General features: G+C 43.2%; 1 protein-coding gene across 4 annotated transcripts in view; it reads right to left on the minus strand.

The window, feature by feature from the left end:
- The window catches only part of PPP2R2C (protein phosphatase 2 regulatory subunit Bgamma), a 223,417-nt gene extending 206,999 nt beyond the window's left edge, over window positions 1-16,418 (minus strand). For 2 of the 4 annotated variants that reach the window (XM_073610424.1, XM_073610436.1), the window contains exon 1: window positions 15,975-16,417. In XM_073610424.1, coding sequence (XP_073466525.1) covers window positions 15,975-16,044 — 70 coding nt within the window. In that variant the 5' untranslated portion in view covers window positions 16,045-16,417. Of the gene's footprint in view, window positions 1-15,974 lie in introns of all 4 variants that reach the window. The other 2 variants (XM_073610433.1, XM_073610418.1) reach the window with 2 other exon arrangements.
- Between the last annotated feature and the right edge of the window lie 5,641 nt (window positions 16,419-22,059).

Genomic DNA, 22,059 nt, shown 5'->3' on the forward strand with positions numbered 1-22,059 from the left:
AATTTTTTTTATATAATTTTGTTATAAGTAATTTTTCTTCTTCACTGATGTGCGGCACTGATGGGCACTGATAGGCTGCACTAATGAGGCTGCACTGATGGCCACTGATGAGGCTGCACTGATTGGCACTGATAAGGCTTCACTGATGAACACTGAGGTTGCACTTATGAGGTGGCATTGATGGGCAATGATAGGTGGCACTGATATGCTGCACTGATGGTCACCAATATGCTGCACTGATAAGGTGGCAATGATGGGCACGGATAGGTGGCACTGATGGGCACTGATAGGCAGCACTGATGGTCACTGGTTTGCACTGATGGGGCTGCACTAAAAAGGTGGCATTGATGGGCACTGATAGGTGGCATGATAGATGGTGCTGATGGGCACTGATAGGCAGCACTGATGGTTACTGATAGGCAGCACTGATGATCACTGATTGGCACTGATCAGGCTGCACTGATAAGGTGGCATTGATGGGCAATGATAGGTGGCACTGACGGGCACTCATAGGCAGCACTGATGGTCACTGATTGCCACTGATGGGGATGCACTGATAATCAGTGCCCTAATTTTCAGTGTAAATGCCCCCTTTTACAGGATAGCCAGTTATCGGCTTTCCTTTCCTCACAATGTGACAACCGGCATTTGTTTACATGCGATTAGCTGTTATTGGGCACGCCACAGGGGCATGGGGTTCTGGGAGAACATCAACAGAAGCCCTCCGAGAACTGGACAACTGCGCTGTAGCCGTCTTTCAGCTATAGCACGGTTGGTAAGTAGGAGGCGGATGTGTGCCATGGCGACCTGGCGCCTGGGATTTGTTGAGCACAATATTGTTGCTCAGTGCAGAAATTTGTTCTAAAAAAAAATATAAGATATTTTATATAAGACCCCTTTCACACTGGGGCCGCAGCGACGTCAGCACTAAAGCGCTGCTCGTTTCAGCGGCGCTTTAGCGCAGTTTAAGCCGCACTATTCAGGCGCTAGAGGGACGCTTTTAATCTCAAAGAAGAGGTTAAAAACGCTTGTGTTGTGGCGCTTCTGAATCACTTCTCAGGCGCTTTGGAAGTTCTCCCCATTCATTTCAATGGGCAGGGTGTTTTGGGAGCGCTACTGCCCCAAAGATGCTACTTGCAGGACTTTTCCTAACGTCCCGCAAGCGCACCGCCCCAGTGTGAGAAGTCACACTGAAATGAATGAGAGGCGGTTTTCACATGCTTTACAGGCCCTATTTCTAGAGCTAAAACACCTGAAAACCGCCTCAGTGTGAAAGGGGTCTAAGATGATTAACTCATGTCTACAGACACCTTTAGAAAAATAAAGTACAAATTACAGCTGTTAAATAAGTAATTCATATGTAGTGTTTTATAAGGGATATAAACAGATTTGTAAAGAAAGATTTATGTTCATTTGTTCAACAAAATGTATAATGAGTAGTTGAACATATAAATCCACAAAGAGCTTAGATGTATTGTTAGGGCATGTTAAATATAATTTACCAAATTGTCTGTAATTAGAAAAATGATACCTTTCCATAATTACCTATTATAGGAAATGATAACTTTGCCTGCAAATGGGACTGATTCATATACTGTATATACATTATGTTGATGGAGCAGCCTCCCAGATAGGTTGTTAGGATGGCTAGGTAAAATTCGTTTTTGGCCTCTCTGTAATCAGTGTAGAAACTCGTGATTGATTCTGGGCTTCACTGGTTGCAGGTTTTATTGTTTCTCCCTGCCTTCTGGAAGATTCTATAACGTAGTGGGCTGCAAAGGCAAATCAGCAACCTGAATATTTATGTTCCCAGAAGGTGGACGGGGTGCATACAGTGTCCTGAAAAAGTATTCATACCCCTTGAAATGTTCCACGTTTTGTCATGTTACAAACAAAAACTTAAATGTATTTTATGGGGATTTTATGTGATCAACACAAACTGCCACATAATTATGAAGTGGAAGGAAAATGATAAATGTTTTTCAATTTTTTTTACAAAGAAATATCTGAAAAGTGTGGCGTGCATTTGTATTCAGCCCCCTTTACTCTGAAACCCCTAACTAAAATATAGTGCAGGGGTAGGCAACCTTAGAGTGGTGGAGATCTACCTGAACAACATGGGAGAAATCAAAGATCACCCAGCACAACGCACTATTTTTGGGAGCTAACCTAGCAAGGCCATTAAAAAGTAAGGCAGTTTTGAAGAAAACTTGGGGCCAATTCACGCTGGGATCACACGGTAATGCGGCACACACTCCTGTGCATTTCCCATGTTTTCCTCGTGTGGTGCATTTTGACAGCCCATTAATTTGAATGGGCTGCAAATCACACTGTAATGCAGAAAAATGAATGCATGAATTACTTTTAAAAGCACGCTGCATCAAACAGTATGGTAATGCGGAACCATGCAATATGGTGCACACAAACACATTGCGTTTGCGATCTGCATTTTTTGCATGCAGATCGCAAAGGCAGAGTACTCACCGGCAGTGCCGGAAACGTGCATGGAATGCACATTTCCTGCACCACATTCTTTGTAAACCAGCCCTTAAAAAAATATAATAATACAAATGTCAATGTAAAAAATATGAAATTATCCAGGTCAGGAGTAACTAAAGTTCACAGGTCAGGAGTAACTAAAGTTCACAGGTCAGGAGTATATAGCACAGCGTTCACAGGTCAGGAGTATATAGCCCAGCATTAAAGGTCAGGAGTATATAGCACAGCGTTCACAGGTCAGGAGTATATAGCCCAGCATTAAAAGGTCAGGAGTATATAGCCCAGCATTCACAGGTCAAGAGTATATAGCTCAGCATTAACAAGTCAGGAGCATACAGCTCAGCAATCACAGGTCAGGAGTATACAGCTCAGCATTAACATGTCAGGAGTATACAGCTCAGTATCACAGGTCAGGAGTATACAGCTCAGCATTAATAGATTAGGAGTATACAGCTCAGCATTACCAGGTCAGGAGTATATAGCACAGCATTAACAGATCAGGAGTATATAGCCCAGAATTAACAGATCAGGAGTATACAGCTCAGCATCACAGGTCAGTAGTATACAGCTCAGCATTACATATCAGGAGTATACAGCTCAGCATTAACAGATCAGGACTATACAGCTCAGCATTAACAGGATAGGAGTATACAGCCCACTACTGTTTGCCCTTCCCAAAAGATTAGTTCCTTACCTGCTTGTTCAGACATGCTGCTTTCTGTCCCCTCCCCTCACATCTATATCGACTGCCTGTGTGAGCTATATAAAATTGACGGGACGGATGTGAGAGGAGGATCACACAGGAGTCAGGGTACTGTGTAGCTGAGCTGCAGAGCGGCTGCTTGAGTGTGCTGCTCTGCTCAGGATTCCGGAAGGAATTGTTTTGACAGCGGGGTCGGCACTGCAGACACGAGATCTACCCATCACCCTCTCGAGATCGATGGGTAGATCGTGATCGTCAGGTTGCCGACCCCGATCTAGTGGAACAAATTGCCATCAGAAGTCACCTAATTAGTAAAAAGAATGTGTGTAATTACATCTCAGTATAAATACAGCTGTTCCGTGAAGCCCTCAGAGGTTTGTTAGTTACCTTAGTGAACAAACAGCATCATGAAGACCAAGGAACACACCAGACAGGTCAGGAATATATAGTTGTGGAGAAGTTTAAAGCAGGGTTAGGTTATAAAAAAAATATCCCAAACTTTGAACATATCACGGAGCACTGTTCAATCCATCATCTGAAAATGGAAAGGGTATGGCACAACTGCAAACCTACCAAGACACGGCTGTCCACCCAAACTGACAGGCTGGGCAAGGAGAGCATTAATCAGAGAAGCAGCCAAGAGGACCATGGAGACTCTGGAGGAGCAGCAGAGATACACAGCTCAGGTGGGAGAATCTGTCCATAGGACTATTAGTGCACTCCACAAATCTTGTCTTTATGGAAGAGTGGCAAGAAAGAAAGCCATTGTTGAAAGAAAGCCATAAAAAGTCCTGTTTGCAGTTTACCAGAAGCAATGTGAGGGACACAGCAAACAGGTGGAAGAAGGTGCTCTGGTCAGATGAGACCAAAATTGAACTTATTGGCCTAAAAGCAAAACGCTATGTGTGGGGAAAAACTAACACTGCACATCACCCTGAATACATCATCCCCTCTGTGAAAGATGGTAGTGGCAGCATCCTGTTGTGGGGATGCTTTTCTTCAGCAGGGACAGGGAAGTTGGTCAGGGTTGATGGGAAGGTGGATGGAGCCAAATACAGGGCAATCTTAGAAGAAAACCTGTTAGAGTCTGCAAAAGACTTGAGAATGGGGTGGAGGCTCATCTTCCAACAGGACAAAGACCCTAAACATACAGCCAGAGCTACAGTAGAATGGTTTAGATCAAAGCATATTCATGTGTTAGAATGGCCCAGTCAAGGTCTAGACCTAAATCCAATTGAGAATCTGTGGCAAGACTTAAAAAAATTGCTGTTCTCAGACTCCCTCCATCCAATCTGACAGAACTTGAGCTATTTTTCAAAGAAAAATGGGCAAGAAATTCACTCTCTAGATGTGCAAATCTGGTAGAGACACCCCCAAAAGACTTGCAGCTGTAATTGCAGAGAAAGGTTTTTCTACAAAGAATTGACACAGGGGGGCTGAATACAAACGCACGCCACACTTTTCAGATATTTATTTGTAAAACATTTTGAAAAACATTTAACATTTTCCTTCCACTTCACAATTATGTGGCACTTTATCTTGGTCTATCACATAAAATCCCAAAAAATACAATTACGTTTTCAGTGCCAGTGCAAATGCTTGCTTGGACTAGGACATTTCTTATGCTGTTTTAGAGCCACTTATTCCCTTATTTACTACTAAAGGGACTAAGAAGTTTGGACAAATTAAAGTGTGTCCTCTAATTACTGTACAGTGTTGCTGGAGTATCTCATAACTAAAGGGGACGTAAGGGGATCTGTGCTACATTCCGCTAAAACATAAAGCACTAATAAATACAAGACAATGGCATGCAGTCATGTTGGAACATGAAGGGGCCATCCCTAAACTGTTCCCACAAAGTTGGGAGCATGAAATACTCCAAAATATCTTTGTATGCTGACGCCTTAAGAGTTCCCTTCACTAGAACTAAGGGGCCAAACCCAACCCCTGAAAAGCAAACCCCACATCATAATCCCCCCTCCACCAAATATTTGGACCAGTGCACAAAGCAAGGTCTATAAAGACATAGATGATTGAGTTTGGGGTGGAGGAACTTGACTGGCCTGCACAGTCTTGACCTCAACCCAATAGAGCACCTTTGGGATGAATTAGAGCAGAGACCGCAAGCCAGGCCTTCTTGTCCACATCAGTGCCTGACCTCACAAATGCACTTCTGGAAGAATGGTCAAACATTCCCATAGACACACTCCTAAACCTTATGGACAGTTATAGCTGTTATAACTGCAAAGAGTGGACCAACCCAATATTGAACCCTATGGACTACAACTCGGATGCCATTAAAGTTCATGTGCGTGTAAAGGCAGGCATCCCAATATTTTTGCATATATATATATATATATATATATATATATATATACACGCATCTAGGTGGACGCAACATTGGTCTGATGCTGCATCTGTCCCATCTGAGAATTGAGCAATCAAACACTGCTGATCACTCAGCTCTTAGTCTTCAGGCTGCATATCCTTTCAGAGCCTAGACCGGCTCTGTGACTTCAAGGCAAACATTTTCTTTTTTTTTTTGTTTTGGATAGAGTGGAGAGGGATTAGACCACCTGTCAGTTGTTTTTTTTGATTGTTTTTTTTTTTTTGCGCTCTGTGTCCCTATTAAGGAGATTCACTCTCTTTAAAGTAAAAGAAGATCCCAAACATTGGGTTGTCACCAGAAGAGTAATAGAGGGGAAATCTTCAGATGGGGATACTATTTCCAATGACCCTTGTGGCAACCTGGCATTCCCCCCACGTTGGAGGGATTTCCTGTTTTGGCTATGGGACAAGAAGTGAAGGGAAATCTCTCCAATGGGACACGAATGGCAAAAAAAAAAAAAAAAAAAACATGGGTTATAGCCTTCCCTTACTCTACCCAAAATAGGTAGCAAGTTTTTTACTTGTTCTGTAAGTTCTAATTTAACAGCCTTACTGTATCTAAAATATACCACAGAAAGATTTAATCTCTTTAATCATTTGTCCAGAGAAATTAGTTGAATGAACATTATGGTTACTATTTCACATGCTTTTCCTTTAATAGTGTATGCTATCTGCATCACTTGCTGACACCGATTATGCCCATGTTGTTTACATAATCTGATGTTGCTCATCCCCTTATGCTGGTTTAGTATTTTCATTGTTTTTATATTTTTCTGTGTATGTGCAAATTTCCTTTTTTGATACTATTAAAAATCTATTTTTTAATCAAATTGTTTCACAGTCTGTGCCTTTAAAGCCCCACCCTAAGGGGAAATCTGTATTTTCACATGCTTTTCCTAAGAAATTTCAGGCATAATGCCCCACTTTCCTTGTAATGCCAAGGCAAGAGCAATTGCACTAAACTGAATGTGACGGTTCAATCAGAATACTGATGAGAATTCAGATGAATAGCTGTAGCGTCCATGAAAAGTTTTCAGAAGCTACTGCCATTAGCAGTTTTAAGTTCCCAGAAAAGGTGAACACTTGAAATCCACCAGGGCAGCCATTGTCCACAGAAACAAATGAATTCAGGAAGTAAATAGGTGTGTTGAAGCCCATCACCAGCAACAATCACCAGCAAAGTCTATATGCAATGGAATTCTCTGGAACTCAACCACTTACGCTAGGTTCACACTTTAGAGTTTTTGCAGCCCGCGTTTGCACGGGCGCGGCAGCCCATTTAAATAAATGGACTGCCATGCCTGCATTTTCACAAAAATGCAGCCGCAGGGAAATTGCATTGGTCTCCCTGCAATTCCCACTCTCGCAAATGCGCTACAAGCTGAGATGCATGGGGGTGCCATTCAAAATGCATGGCAGCCCTGCGTGTCTCTTAAAAGCAGGGCGATTTGGCTACAGGTGGTTGCAGGTGAGGGAACAGATGCAATTCCAGCATTCGCAGCCACATGCATAAGTGTGAACCAAGCCTTAGGCAACACTCACACAACCACATGGGTGCGGATAAGTTGCTGTGTTCAGGGGTGGATAAACGCACCTCTGGAAGCAGCAACACTTTGCTATGACCGCATGCAATCTAGCTGATTAGATGCAATTTGTGTATGGCCAGAACTCTGCAGAAACACTGACCTTGAACGCACACTGCTGCACAAACCTGTAGAAACAACATCATGAATATGCAGAGGCAAAAAGCGTGAACCTAGCTTGAAAAGAATAGTAAGAGGTAAGTGGTGAGATCTGCAGCACTAAAGGTCTTTTACATTTGAGGGTTCAAAGTGAATGTAAGTAAACAATATTAGAATAAGTTGCGCTACAAATGAACAATCACACTTAAGTGACACAAGGTAAAAATGACAAATATTCAATTGTGATCATTCAAATAAATGTCCATATGAACGATGTAATGCAAAAATGGAAAAAATAATGATAATCGAGAAAAAAACGAGTGTACAATATTGATAGGTGTATGGAGAAATGAATATAAATGAACAGCAAAAAACGAGTGTTCAATCTTAATAGGTGTATGGAGAAATGAATATAAATGAACGGCGAAGTCCACTGAAGGTATGAATTCTCCAATATCTGTCACCAATCACTGAAGGTTAATGGCGAGATGGATCTCAACCTGAAGGGAAAGCTCCATAAGTGGGAACCCTTACCAGAACAGGTGGACCCCCTCAAGAGCGGAGTCATACATGCAGGCAGATTTGAGCCCTCTGCGGGGACGAGTGATCCCTCAGTGTCTTCAGATATTAAAAGGAGATTGCTTCAGCGAGGTGCGGAAAAAAGCCAGACAGATGGATGCTCAGATCTTTTTGACCCTCTCTGCCTTACGACAGAAGGAGTCAAATTGGGCTTGTATGGTCACCATGCAGATCTTCAGCCGGGATATCTCTCCATATCTACAATGAACCAGGGAAAAAAATTCCTCATAGTGTAAAATTGCTTATTTAAAACCTGACATTAATAAAAATTGGTTTGCATTAGCCAAATGGCTGCAAGACAGCTGCAAAAAGTTTTCAATGCAATATTAAAAAATACAAAAGGCTTTGGAACCAGCAAACAGTCCTCCTGGTTCAGCTGACTTGCACCGTGTGTCTAGGCTTGACGCATTTCGTCATTAGTATGCCGTCATCAGAAGCAATTTTACGCTCTGAGGAATTTTTTCCCTTTTTTCATGGTTCATTGTGTCACATGTGAGACATTGCTGGTGGCATTACAATTTGGTCGGACAAAGTCAACGTGGTTCTCTGGAGGAGGATCAGCATCTGGTCACGGTGACTCCACAAGCCGGATCTAGTTCAGTTCCCTGTTGTGCAGGAAGGAGGCGGGGCGTTGGTGGAAGCCCATACCTGAACCATCTGGTGTGCAGGAAGGACGAGATATCCCGGCTGAAGATCTGCACGGTGACCATACAAGCCCAATTTGACTCCTCCTGTCATAAGGCAGAGAGGGTCAAAAAGATCTGAGCATCCATCTGTCGGGCTTTTTTCCACACCTCACTGAAGCAATCTCCTTTTAATATCTGAAGACGCTGAGGGATTAGAGGCATCGGAAGACTCACTCGTCCCCGCAGAGGGCTCAAATCTGCCTGCGTGTAAGACTCCGCTCTTGTGGGGGTCCACCTGTTCTGGTAAGGGTTCCCACTTATAGAGCTTTCCCTTCAGGTTGAGATCCATCTCTCCATTAACCTTACCTTCAGTGATTGGTGACAGATATCGGAGAATTCATACCTTCAGTGGACTTTGCCGTTCATTTATATTCATTTCTCCATACACCTATCAATATTATACACTAGTTTTTTTCACGATTATCATTATTTTTTCAATTTTTGCATTACATCGTTCATATGGACATTTATTTGAATAATCACAATTGAATATTTGTCATTTTTACCTTGTGTCACTTAATTGTTCATTTGTAGCGCAACTTATTCTAATATTGTTTACTTACACCATAGGGATATTTGATGGTTTTTTGTTGCAGCTTTGATTTACATTATGTGGTTTTCTAGCGTGGTATTTAATTCATTTTCTCTTAAAGTGGATGTAAACCTGATTCATGAAATTTGACCTAGGCACATATATCTGTAGTGTTTTCTTATCTCTCTCCAAAGCCCTGAGTCCTGTGTGTTTCTGCTATTTCGTTCTTCTGTTATCAGCATGATAACTTCTGACAAGTTCTCCGAGATGGGAGATAGCAGCTGAAAATATGTGTGGTGGGGGGTTGCTATAAATAGATTAGCAGAGAGCTTGTCTGAAAGTATTAGCAGCTCTGAAAGTATCTTCCTTCTTCTACCTATGTGGAGGGTGGGTGTATGCTTTTCCTCCCATCAGCTGTCTCCTAGTGTAAGCCAAGAATACACTCCTACAGCTGAATGGGGAAGTGAAAATTCTAACCCAATGTAAGAATTCTAAAGAATATAGAAAGGGAAAGACAGCAGATATACATGTAAAACTTATGTAGGGAGATTTGTTTCATCCCTGTGTATCATCTGAGGCTGTTCACTTTACTGGGTATATGTGAGAGTTTACATCCACTTTAATAACACTTTACATATAGTAATTCACAGCAATCAATCACAATCCTAGTCTAGACCTAGACTTGCCTGCCAAACAATCCCCTCCAGGGCTGTACTGTCCCACTAGTTACAGGCGCTTCCATCTTGTCCTGATCTTTCTTCCAGGTTTGGACTGGTCGGTCACTTACTTGGCAGGGCCACAATGACATCACTCCTGCGAATGCGCTTAGGAGTCTCATCATTGCAGCACAAAAAGGTGCCCTAAATGTATGCTTAACTGCACAGGGGAGATGATTCAGGTTAAGTGTATGGTTATTAAAACAGCAGTTGGAATTTTTAAGATGCTCTGGCTAATTGGTTTCTGGGAGTCCATTCCCACTCTATGGATTGTGTGCAATTTCTATGGCTGTAATAGGCACACTAAGCTTTAGTCCAGAATAGAGCAGCTACCTCTGCATGTGGTTCAATATTCTCTGCAATGTGCTGCACCATATACATTATATGCGGTCTGCACTATTTACAGAACTAATGTTCCACTGTCACCCATTCATCCAAGATGGCCCTCTATGTGACTGCCCTGTACCCCTCCCTCGTCGGTTCTTATATCTTTTCACCTGAGCGTCCCAAGGTGGCCAGGAAATTTTGAAATAATAAAATAAAAAAGCAACTCACAAATTATAGAATTCTGGTTTGCAGTTGCACCTTCCTACTCTACTGTCATTGGAACTGACCCAATCATGTATTATGGAAAATCCTGTATTATAGACCGCTGATCTATAAATAGAACACTCTTTTGAAATTTTTTTTTAAGTGTCTTATGGTAAATAAAGCCCTGGATCTATGAATAGAACAATACTATTGTGATTCATGCACTCTAAATATGTGGCCCTCGAGATTCTGTTGAGACATCATGCTGCCCTAGGCACATCTAGGGTGACACCCTATTGTACAAGTTCCTTGACTTGGTATGGGATTCATTTAGTTCAAATTACTGCTAGAGTATGGTACTGGAGGCAGCATGTGGCCACTATTAAGAACCTTCTGAGCCCAACTCCATGAATTAGATAAAAACCACCCACACTGGCTTATCCCCAACACTGCAAAAGTTAAATGCTCCTTAGGTCTAGGGCAGGGATGGCGAACCTTGGCACCCCAGATGTTTTGGAACTACATTTCCCATGATGCTCATGCACTCTGCAGTGTAGATAAGGGTCATGGGAAATGTAGTTCCAAAACAACTGGGGTGCCAAGGTTCGCCATCACTGGGCTAGGGGAAGCTAAAGAGCCTGTATTACCTACCTTACACCCACTTCAGCGGCTCCAGCACTCACTTCCTCTGGTGCTCCAAGAGGTCCCTTGGTATATCACGTACAATGCAGGGCTATGAATCCTGCATTGTTCATGAAGGAGACAGGAGTGCGAATGCGGAAAGCAGCACCTTAGAGAGGAAGCTTCCTGGGGCCGGTTACACTGCTGGAAGAACCCTCTTGGAACAAGGAATAGAAATCAGTATTACTCCTTATTCCGGCACCATTAGACTAAATTAGCAGGTAACCTTTGCACTTTGAGGCAGAGCACCTTTTGAAGGTTAAACTTTGTCTAATTCCTAGAGTTGGACTGTAAAATAACCACAAATTATCAGAAGTGGCAAGCAGGAAAACAAACATAGTAAAAAAACAAGGTCTCAGTTTTCCAATTTTGAGGCTTTATGCTGTCCATTTCTGCCGTTATGGTAAATACAGTCCTGGTGTCCCCAGTTAAAAGATAACTTAACAATTGTACATTTCTACATAACCAATTTCCGGGTCCAGTTAAGCTGCGTACACACGAGCGGAAGGTCCGACAGAAAAAGTCAGACGGAAGCTTTTCATTGTATATTCCGATTGTGTGTGTGCCTCATCTGACTTTTTTTTTCAAAAATTCTGACGGACCTAGAAATGGAACATGTTCTAAATATTTCCGACGGAACCAATTCCTATCGGGAAAACCGCTCGTCTGTATGCTGTTCCGACGGACCAAAAATGACACATGCTCTGAAGCAAGTATGAGATGGAAGCTATTGGCTACTGGTTATTGAACTTCCTTTTTCTAGTCCAGTCGTACGTGTTGTAGGTCACCTCATTCTGGAAGGTCTGACTTTGGTGTGACCGTGTGTATGCAAGACCGCTTGAGCGGAATTCCGTCGGAGAAACTTTCGGAGTGTATTCCGACGGCAAAACCGGTCGTGTGTACGCGACATAAGAGCAGGAGTTTGCCGTTAGATAGAGATGAAGGGAGCAAGGTCAGGTAAGTTTATAGCAAATAATGGGCAGCCTGATCTAGTTTCTTCAACCAGCCTTGAGTATAACACCAAGAGTTGAGTGCTGGAGGCCACCGCACCAACCCTGTGCATCTGCCCCTCTTATGAATTACCCTTTTCCATGTACAATTTGGCACAGGATTGCTTTCTATTTGCAGTCCAGCAATTGTTTGTAAAAGCACAGTTGTCTTTCAATGTTTGGAAACCCCAGAATATCAATAATGACATTCATTCCGCTAGATTCCATTGTGTCCTTCTCCTGAGAGCCAGAAACTATGCCGCCATTCAGCTTATAGATTGTACACTGGGGATTCCTATCTTGTGATAGAAGAGTAGGCAACCTATTCCTTAATTTATCTCCTCCTTGCTGCTGGATATTTTATTACCACTTCTCTCTAATCTCCGGCAAAACCAACCATGAGCTGCTTACATCTATGACGAGCTACGCCACCTTTTGCAATCAGCGTCCCTGAATTTAATACAGAACAATTAGATGATTACTTTATCCGCCAGTCCTGCACACAGCTTAGCCATAGCGCTTAAAAATAAGGTCGTTGAAAATTCATGAGGCAAATCTTGCCATATATATCATTATATTGAAATAACCGCACATACGCATTCCCCAAAGGAGACGTAGATTATACAATGTTACTTTTTTTTTTTTAAAATACATAGGCTGCTGCTGCTGCTAATACCTCCCAAGCCTGAAAGGCAAAGTATAATCCACCTACATCTTCCCTTGAACCTGAATATATTTCTGTCTGCAGGAATTAACCTCTTTAGTACCGGATGGATTGGCGATGCCACCCTACAGCACTGGTGCCCTGGATGAAATTTCTACCTGGGACACTACCAGTATCTTCTTTGTGTAGGTTTGTAATTGTGGCAGGATCGTTAGACTGTAAACTCCTTTCAGCGGGGACTGTTGTGAATCCTTTGATGACCCCGCACTGTGCAACCCATCTATAGATGACTAGGTTCCTACCTAAAACTAGTGTGGGTGCCACTAGGGCAGCTGCAGGTTGCATGGGACTGTAGGCTCCAGGGGCCCCTACCCATGGCAAGGGCTTCATCACAAGAAAGATCTTCTGCATCTGCTAGATCAAAAGCTGCATCTGATTGATAGAACGTAATTAAAGTGGAGGTAACGTTCAGACATGCATGATTCTAAGCTGTTCAACCCACCTACAGATGAATGAGCTAAAACAAATGTGGGTGCTGCTATGCCTGCTTCAGGTTACATTAGTGTAAGCTCCTTGGACAACTGCCAATAGTCCTATGTAAATGATAAATCACAAAAGTGTTCTTCTGTATCTGCTAGATAGAATGCCGCATCTCATTGACAAGGCACAATTAAATCAGTGGCAACTGCGATTCTGCACCTTAAACTCCCCACTGAAGTTTAGACCTTAGACCTATTAGTTAGTGTAGTTTAGCGCTATATGATTTAACTAAAAAGGATACCATTCACTGCTTTATCCCTCTTGGCATGCAATAAAGCCATGATCGATAGGACGCAAATAAAGAAGTGGTAAACACATGCGATTCTGCACCTTAGACGCCCCAGTGTAGTTTAGCCCTATATAATTTGCTAAAAAAAATGTATGCCAGCCATTGCAAGGTCCCTCTTGGTACTGTATGAACCCCTGAATGATAGAACGCAAGTAAAGTGGCGGCAACTGCATTCCTTAGGCACAAAATTAAATTCCTAAAATTTGCCAGCGTAGTTTAGCCCTATATTATTACATTTAAAAAAAAAGGATGCCAGCTAGGTCCCTCTTGGCTCTCTATAAACCCCTGATGGAAAAGACGCAATTACAACTGCGTTTAAATTCTGTGCCTAAAACTCACTAGTGTAGTTTAGACATTAGCCTTTATCATTAGTGTAGTTTAGCCCTATATAATTAATTTAAAAAGTAAAGATGCCAGAAAATGCCAGGCCCCTTTATGGCATGGTATACACCTATTGAGAGGAGGCAAATAAAGCGCTGGAAACTTGCCAGTGTAGTTGAGCCTAAAGCCCTATAATACATATTATTACAAAAAAAAGGATGCCAGCCATTGCTAGATCCCTTTTGGCGCTGTATAAATCTGAGTCATAGGACGCAAATAAAGCAGTGTAGTTTAGATCTACCATATATATGTACATTTTTAAAAATGCCAGCCATTGCTAGCCCCCTCTTGGTACTGTATGAACCCCTGATCAATAGGATGCAATTAAAGTGGTGGTAACTGTGTTTTAAGGCACACCATCCTGTGCCTAAAACTTGCCAGTGCAGTTTAGCCCTATAGTATTACATTAAAAAAAAGGATGCTAGCCATTGCTAGGTCCCTCTTGGCAATGTATAAACCATTGATTGATAGGACACAATTACAACTGGCTTTAAATTCTATGCCTAAAGCACACCACTGTGGCCTTATTCATTAGTGTTACCCTAGATAATTAAAAAAAAGAAAGGATGCCAATCATTGCTAGGTCCCTCTTGGTACTGTAAAATACCCATGAATGAGAGGGCGCAATTAAAGTTGTGCTTATTGCATTTAAATTCTGCACTTAAAACTTGCCAGTATATATATATATATATATATATATATATATATATATATATATATCAAATTAAAAAAAAATATGCCAATCATAGCTAGGTCCTACTTGACACTGTATGATTCCCTGATCAATAGGACACAATCAAAGCGGTAACAACTGTGTTTAAATGTGCACAATTCTGTATCTAAAGCTCGCCAGTGTAGTTAAGCCCTATATAGTTAAAAAAAAAAAGCCAGTCACTGCTAGGTCCCTCTTGGCACTGCAGCACTGAACCCTTGATCAATAGGATGCAATTAAAGCAATGGCAACTGCATTTAAACGTGCACAATTTTGTGGCTAAAGCCTGGCAGTGTATTTGCGCCCTATACAATTAAATCTCTAAAAAAAAAAGATGCCAGTCATTGACAGGTCCCTGTTGGCAGTGTATGAAACCCTGATCCATAGAACACGATTAAAGCAATGGCAACTGCATTTAAATGTGCACAATCCTGCACCTAAAACTTGTCTGTATAGTTGAGCCCTAAATCGGGGGGGGGGGGGGGGGGGCAGTCATTGCTAGGTCCCTCTTGGCACTGTACCAACCCCCTGATCTATAGGAAGCAATTTTTAAGCGAAGGTAACTGCATTTAAATTCTGCACCTAAACCTCCCCTGTGTAGTTGATCCCACAGCCCTACATAAATAAATGTATAAAATAAGGATGCCAGCCATCGGTAGGTCCGCTGTATGAGCCCCTGATCGATAGGATACGATTAAATCGATGGCAACCGCGTTTCAAGGCGCGCGATTCTGCTCCTAAAACTTGCCTGTGCAGTTGAGCCTTATATAATTCAATTTCCAAAAAAGGGTGCCAGTCATTGCTAGGTCTCTCTTGGCACTGTACCAACCCCCTGATCTATAGGAAGCAATTTAAAGTGAAGGTAACTGCATTTAAATTCTGCGCCTAAACCTCCCCTGTCTAGTTGATCCCACAGCCCTACACAAATAAATGTATAAAATAAGGATGCCAGCCATCGGTAGGTTCGCTGTATGAGCCCCTTGTATGAGCCCCCGATAGGACGCGATTAAATCGATGGCAACCGCATTTCAAGGCGTGCGATTCTGCACCTAAAACTTGCCTGTGCAGTCGAGCCCTATATAATTAAATCTCTAAAAAAAGGGTGCCAGTCATTGCTAGGTCCCTCTTGGCACAATATGAAGCCCTGATCCATCGGACACAAATAATTTGGTTTCAGTTCTGCACCTAACCCTGATCCCACAGCCCAATAGAATGAAATGTAGAAGATAAAGATGCCAGCTATTGCTAGGTCCCTGTTGGCACTGAATGCATGCAGCTGATCCTTGCATAAATGAATAGGTTGCAGATAAGGGGACTACCATGACAAGACACACATAGAGCACAAGGACTGGCACAGATGGGGGGGAGGGGGGTGAAGGGGGCACGGGGGGGGGGGGGTTACCTTCAGTCACATAGTTATGGTCCCGGAGAAAGCTATGGTTAATTTTTCGGGTGTCTACGTCCTCGCCCATTGACAGCAGGATATGTCAGCATGCCTCTCCGCAGCGGACTGATGGAATCAGCAGAGGTCGCCGCAAGAGCAACATCCATACTGGTACAGGCTAGCAGAGGAGAGAGCAGCGAGCCACCGAGATCAGCGTCATCCTCATCCCGAGCATCCCGTCCATGCAGCACGATAACAAGGACAGCACACGGGTGCTGAAGAGGCGGAGATCGGGCTGGGTGAATGAGGCCACTGCAGAGCCCGAGCAACCGCTGCTTGTCACTTCTTCTTCTTCTTCTTCTTCTATGCTGCTGTCATCTGCTTCCTTCTCTGCAGCATCACAGCTCGCCCCTCCCCAGCAGCTTCTTCTGGCCCAACCACACAGGAGGAGACATGGCTCTGCAGGGACTGCACTCCTGTCTCATGTGTGTGCTGGGGGCATGCAAGTTTTCTCACTCAATACATAGGAGATTATTTCGAATTCTATCATCTATTCCACCCATGTAGACTACACATCAATTCGTGTCATTCAGCATATATAAACAAAAAAAAAAAAGACTATTCTCAAAGAATAAGAAAAAAAAAAAACAAAACACAACAAAACAGATACTTAGTTTTCTAAATATATTAAAAATGTTATTATCATAAGTGTATATATATTTCTAAATAAATAAATAAACCCTTCCACACTATAAAACAAAAATCCCCTACAAGGATCAGATGTGTGTGAAAAGAAAAAAAATATATAAAATAAATCAATCAGCAGCTAAAAATAAATATAATACCCCTTACAAATAAATATTATAAATTACAGCATTGATCAAATAGAAACATCCTCATTAATCATCATGTGTTATAAATATCCCAAAATCGAATACTTAATGCAGAAACAAAAAAATAATACACACACACATTTAAAGTGGTTGTAAACCCTTACAGACCACTTTTACCCACAGGTAAGCCTAGATTAAGGCTTACCTGTAGGTGCAAGAAATATCTCCTAAACCATGTAGGTTTAGGGACAGCGGTGACATTGCAGGCTCCCTTGTCAGGTAAGTGACACATAATGCTTTACCTTTGCAGGGAAACAAAGAGGAAGTAAACTCATCAGGGTTTACTTCCTCTTTAAATATATATACAGTATCTCACAAAAGTGAGTACACCCCTCACATTTTTGTAACTATTTTATTATATCTTTTCCTGTGACAACACTGAAGAAATGACACTTTGCTACAATGTAAAGTAGTGAGTGTACAGCTTGTATAACAGTGTAAAATTGCTGTCCCCTAAAAATAACTCAACACACAGCCATTAATGTCTAAACCGCTGGCAACAAAAGTCAGTACACCCCTAAGTGAAAATGTCCAAATTGGGCCCAAAGTGTCAATATTTTGTGGGGCCACCATTATTTTCCAGCACTGCCTTAACCCTCTTGGGCATGGAGTTCACCAGAGCTTCACAGGTTGCCACTGGAGTTCTCTTCCACTCCTCCATGATGACATCACAGAGCTGGTGGATGTTAGAGACCTTGCGTTCCTCCACCTTCCGTTTGAGGATGCCCCACAGATGCTCAAGAGGGTTTAGGTCTGGAGACATGCTTGGCCAGTCCATCACCTTTACCCTCAGCTTCTTTAGCAAAGCAGTGGTCATCTTGGAGGTGTGTTTGGGGTCGTTATCAATACTGCCCTGCAGCCCAGTCTCCAAAGGGAGGGGATCATGCTCTGCTTCACTATATCACAGTACATGTGGCATTCATGGTTCCCTCAATGAACTGTAGCTCCCCAGCACTCATGTAGCCCCAGACCATGACACTCCCACCACCATAATTGACTGTAGGCAAGACACACTTGTCTTTGTACTCCTTACCTGGTTGCCGCCATACACACTTGACACCATCTGAACCAAATAAGTTTATCTTGGTCTCATCAGACCACAGGACATGGTTCCAGAAATCCATGTCCTTAGGCCTCTTTCACACAGGCAGCTGTTCTGCTGCTGTTAAAAGCATGTTTTGTTATTTTGAAATTCCAAGACTCCAGGCACAGCGATCACTTGCAGTTGTACATTGCGATTAGCTGCGTTTACTTGGGTTTACATGCGGCTGCGTTGGAAAATTCTTGACATTTCTGATGTGCTTCCTGTTGTTTTTCTTTCTTTGTTGCCGCTGCTATCTGCAGGTGAAATAGTACACTGCGATTACCTACAGTTATGTGCAGATAGCTGCAATAAATCGGTCCTGGACGCACTCAAACTTATTTTTTTCCCCAAACCCCATGTAACAAAACCATTGCTAAATGCAGTGTGTAAATGGGGCTATAGGAAAGCATTGTGTGAGTTTAACTGCGGTAGATAACTTGATCTATCCGCAGCTAAAAGCTGAATTCTATCCGCCCGTGTGAAAGGGGCCTTTCTGCTTCTCTTCAGCAAACTGTTTGCGGGCTTTCTTGTGCATCATCTTTAGAAGAGGCTTCCTTCTGGGATGACAGCCATGCAGACCAATTTGATGCAGTGTGCGGCGTATGGTCTGAGCACTGACAGGCTGACCCCCCACCCTTTCAACCTCTGCAGCAATGCTGGCAGCACTCATGCATCTATTTCCCAAAGACAACCTCTGGATATGACGCTGAGCATGTGCACTCAACTTCTTTGGTCAACCATGGCGAGGCCTGTTCTGAGTGGAACCTGTCCTGTTAAACTGCTGTATGGTCTTGGTCACTGTGCTGCAGCTCAGTTTCAGGGTCTTGGCAATCTTCTTATAGCCTAGGCCATCTTTATGTAGAGCAACAATTCTTTTTTTCAGATCCTCAGAGAGTTATTTGCCATGAGCTGCCATGTTGAACTTCCAGTGACCAGTATGAGAGAGTGAGAGCGATAACACCAAATTTAACACACCTGCTCCCCATTTACACCTGAGACTGTGTAACACTAACGAGCCACATGGCACCGGGGAGGGAAAATGGCTAATTGAGCCCAAGTTGGACATTTTCACTTAGGGGTGTACTCACTTTTGTTGCCAGCGGTTTAGACATTAATGGCTGTGTGTTGAGTTATTTTGAGGGGACAGGAAATTTACACTGTTATATAAGCTGTACACTCACTACTTTACATTGTAGCAAAGTGTCATTTCTTCAGTGTTATCACATGAAAAGATACAATAAAATATTTACAAAAATGTGAGGGGTGGCCTCGTTTTTGTGAGATACTATAAATATAGATATATGAAAAAAAGTCCAAGATTGCTGCACTCAAAATGTATTGAAAAATTAGAAAAAAATGTATACAAATATAAGACAGTTCCATATTGACAGTTTCAGGGTAAAAATTGTTCATGCCCTTCTTCAAGTAAGAACAATCATTGTCCATAAGTCGATATGGAACTGTCTTATATTTGTATATATTTTTTTTTCGAATTTTCAAGAAATATTGAGTGCAGCAATCTTGGACTTTTTTCTTATATGTGGCCAGTGGGAGGGCCTGATTGCATGCACCTGCAAGACTTCTAAGTGCCATTCACCTCACCTATATCATATATACAATATATATATTTAAATATATATATATATATATATATATATATATATATATATATATATAGTTGTGCTAATAAGTTTACATACCCTGGCAGAATTTATGACTTCTTGGCAATTTTTCAGAGAATATGAATAATAACACAAAAACTTTTCTTTCACTCGTGGTTAGTGTTTGGCTGAAGCCATTTATTATCAATCAACTGTGTTTACTCTTTTTAAATTATAATCACATTAGAAACTATGACATAAAAGGGTGGTAAACAAAACATAAAAGGGTGGTAAAAATTAGTCCCAACAGTGAAAAATGGAGAAACAATGAAGAATCCGTAAATAGACTCATCCAAAAAGTGTTCAAAACAAATGGAAGTGAGGTTAATCGGTCACACAAATAGCGACTTGTGAGAAGATCCACCACCGTATGTGCTAAACGCGTACCAGACGGCAAGCTTTGAATAGCTTGTAGGTAGCCTGACAATCAATGGTAGGTAGCGTCACACCACGGCTTCTCAGTGAAGAGCCAGAAACACACAGAGTTGCTCCATCCAATAGGCGATCAGTAGGCAGGACCTCCTCCGCTGCTTCTTCCAGTAACGTCTCTTCTCTGCTTCCTCCCAAGAAGAAGAGCTCCGTGTCTGAATGGACACACAGAGCTGAAGCTCAGCTCGGGTGCCCCCATAGCAAGCTGCAACAGGAAGGAGGGGCCAGAAGCAGCGAAGAGGGATCCAAGAAGAGGAGGATCAGGGCTGCCCTGTGCAAATCCACTGCACAGAGCAGGTAAGTATAACATGTTTGTAAAAAAAAAAAACAAGACTTTACAATCACTTTAAGTAACGCCCTTTTATAATCAACTGTCTGCTGGACAACTGTTTAATAAATAATTAAACTCACTTATAGCTGAATTTTTGTTTATTTGGATTTTGTTGTCTAAAATTTAGCTTAGTCTTTCATTGGGGTGTAGTCATTTTTGCAACATGGTCTTGAATTAATTTGTTAGGAAAAATACTTTTTTGTGTGTGCAAATTAACAAAGCTGGTGCTCCAAACAAACCACCCGCCATCCCCTCCCCCCTGTTCGGGTTGGTCCGTCAGTCAAACCCTCCACCAACACTCCCATCCCCGTTCAGTCGGTCCATCAGTCAAAAACCCTCCCCCATTGCTCGGTTGAGCGCCAAACCATCCACCCCCCCCCCCCCACTCATCGCTCGCCCGTCTGCCCACCAGCCCCACACTTACCCCATCTAGGTCGCAGGCAGCTTCGGTGGCTTCCCCCTGTGTCTCCTCCTCGGCAGCCTCCCCCTGTGTCTCCTCCTCGGCAGCCCCCCTGTGTCTCCTCCTCGGCTGCTTCCCCCTGTGTTTCCTCCTCGGCAGCCTCCCCCTGTGTCTCCTCCTCGGCGGCTTCCCTCCTGCGTCTCCTCCTCAGCAGCCAATACGGTCGCTTCTCCTCTCTTAAGACCCACTTCCTGATTGGCCGGGAGGAGAAGCAGGAAGACAATAGCGAATATGAATTCACTATTGTCATACAGCTGGGTGGGCTCAGGATTTAGGGTGCAGTTCTCTGCGCCCTGAGCCCACCCTTTTTTGAAGCCAATTAGAGCCTCAGGCCAGGCCTGCCTTAATAGCATCATGGGCCCCAGGGCAAAGTAATGCTTTGGGACCCCTACAATGGAGACAAGCAGAGCTTCCCCTTTTGGGTGGAGCTCCGCATTAACTACATAAACAATCATTCTGTACACCAAAGAAACAGCGAGAAAATACTACATACATAAAGTAACAAAGCTGTCCTGTGCATATAATATATCTGCTAGAATGATGCCTCCCCAGCACTATGGCCCCTCTACACCCTAGATATCCCACCAGCACTCTGAACCCTCTACACCCCAGATATCCCCCCAGCACTCTGACCCCTCTACACCCTAGAAATCTCCCCAGCACTCTGACCCCTCTACACCCCAGATATCCCCCCAGTACTCTGACCCATCTACACCCTAGAAATCCCCCCAGCACTCTGACCCCTCTACACCCTAGATATCCCCCCAGCACTCTGACCCCTCTGCACCCTAGAAATCCCCCCAGCACTCTGACCCCTCTACACCCTAGATATCCCCCCAGCACTCTGACCCCTCTACACCCTAGATATCCCCCCAGCACTCTGACCCCTCTACACCCTAGATATCCCCCCAGCACTCTGACCCCTCTACACCCTAGATATCCCCCCCAGCACTCTGACCCCTCTTCACCCTAGATATCCCCCAGCACTCTGACCCCTCTACACCCCAGATATCCCCCCAGCACTTTGACCCCTCTACACCCCAGATATCCCCCCAGCACCTTGACCCCTCTACACCCCAGATATCCCCCCAGCACTCTGACCCCTCTACACCCCAGATATCCCCCAGCACTCTGATCCCTCTACATCCCAGATATCCCCCCAGCACTCTGACCCCTCTACACCCCAGATATCCCATAGCACTCTGATCCCTCTACACCCCAGATATCCCCCAGCACTCTGATCCC

Source organism: Aquarana catesbeiana, linkage group LG01 (assembly GCF_042186555.1).
Source record: "Aquarana catesbeiana isolate 2022-GZ linkage group LG01, ASM4218655v1, whole genome shotgun sequence".
Lineage (NCBI taxonomy): Eukaryota > Metazoa > Chordata > Amphibia > Anura > Ranidae > Aquarana > Aquarana catesbeiana.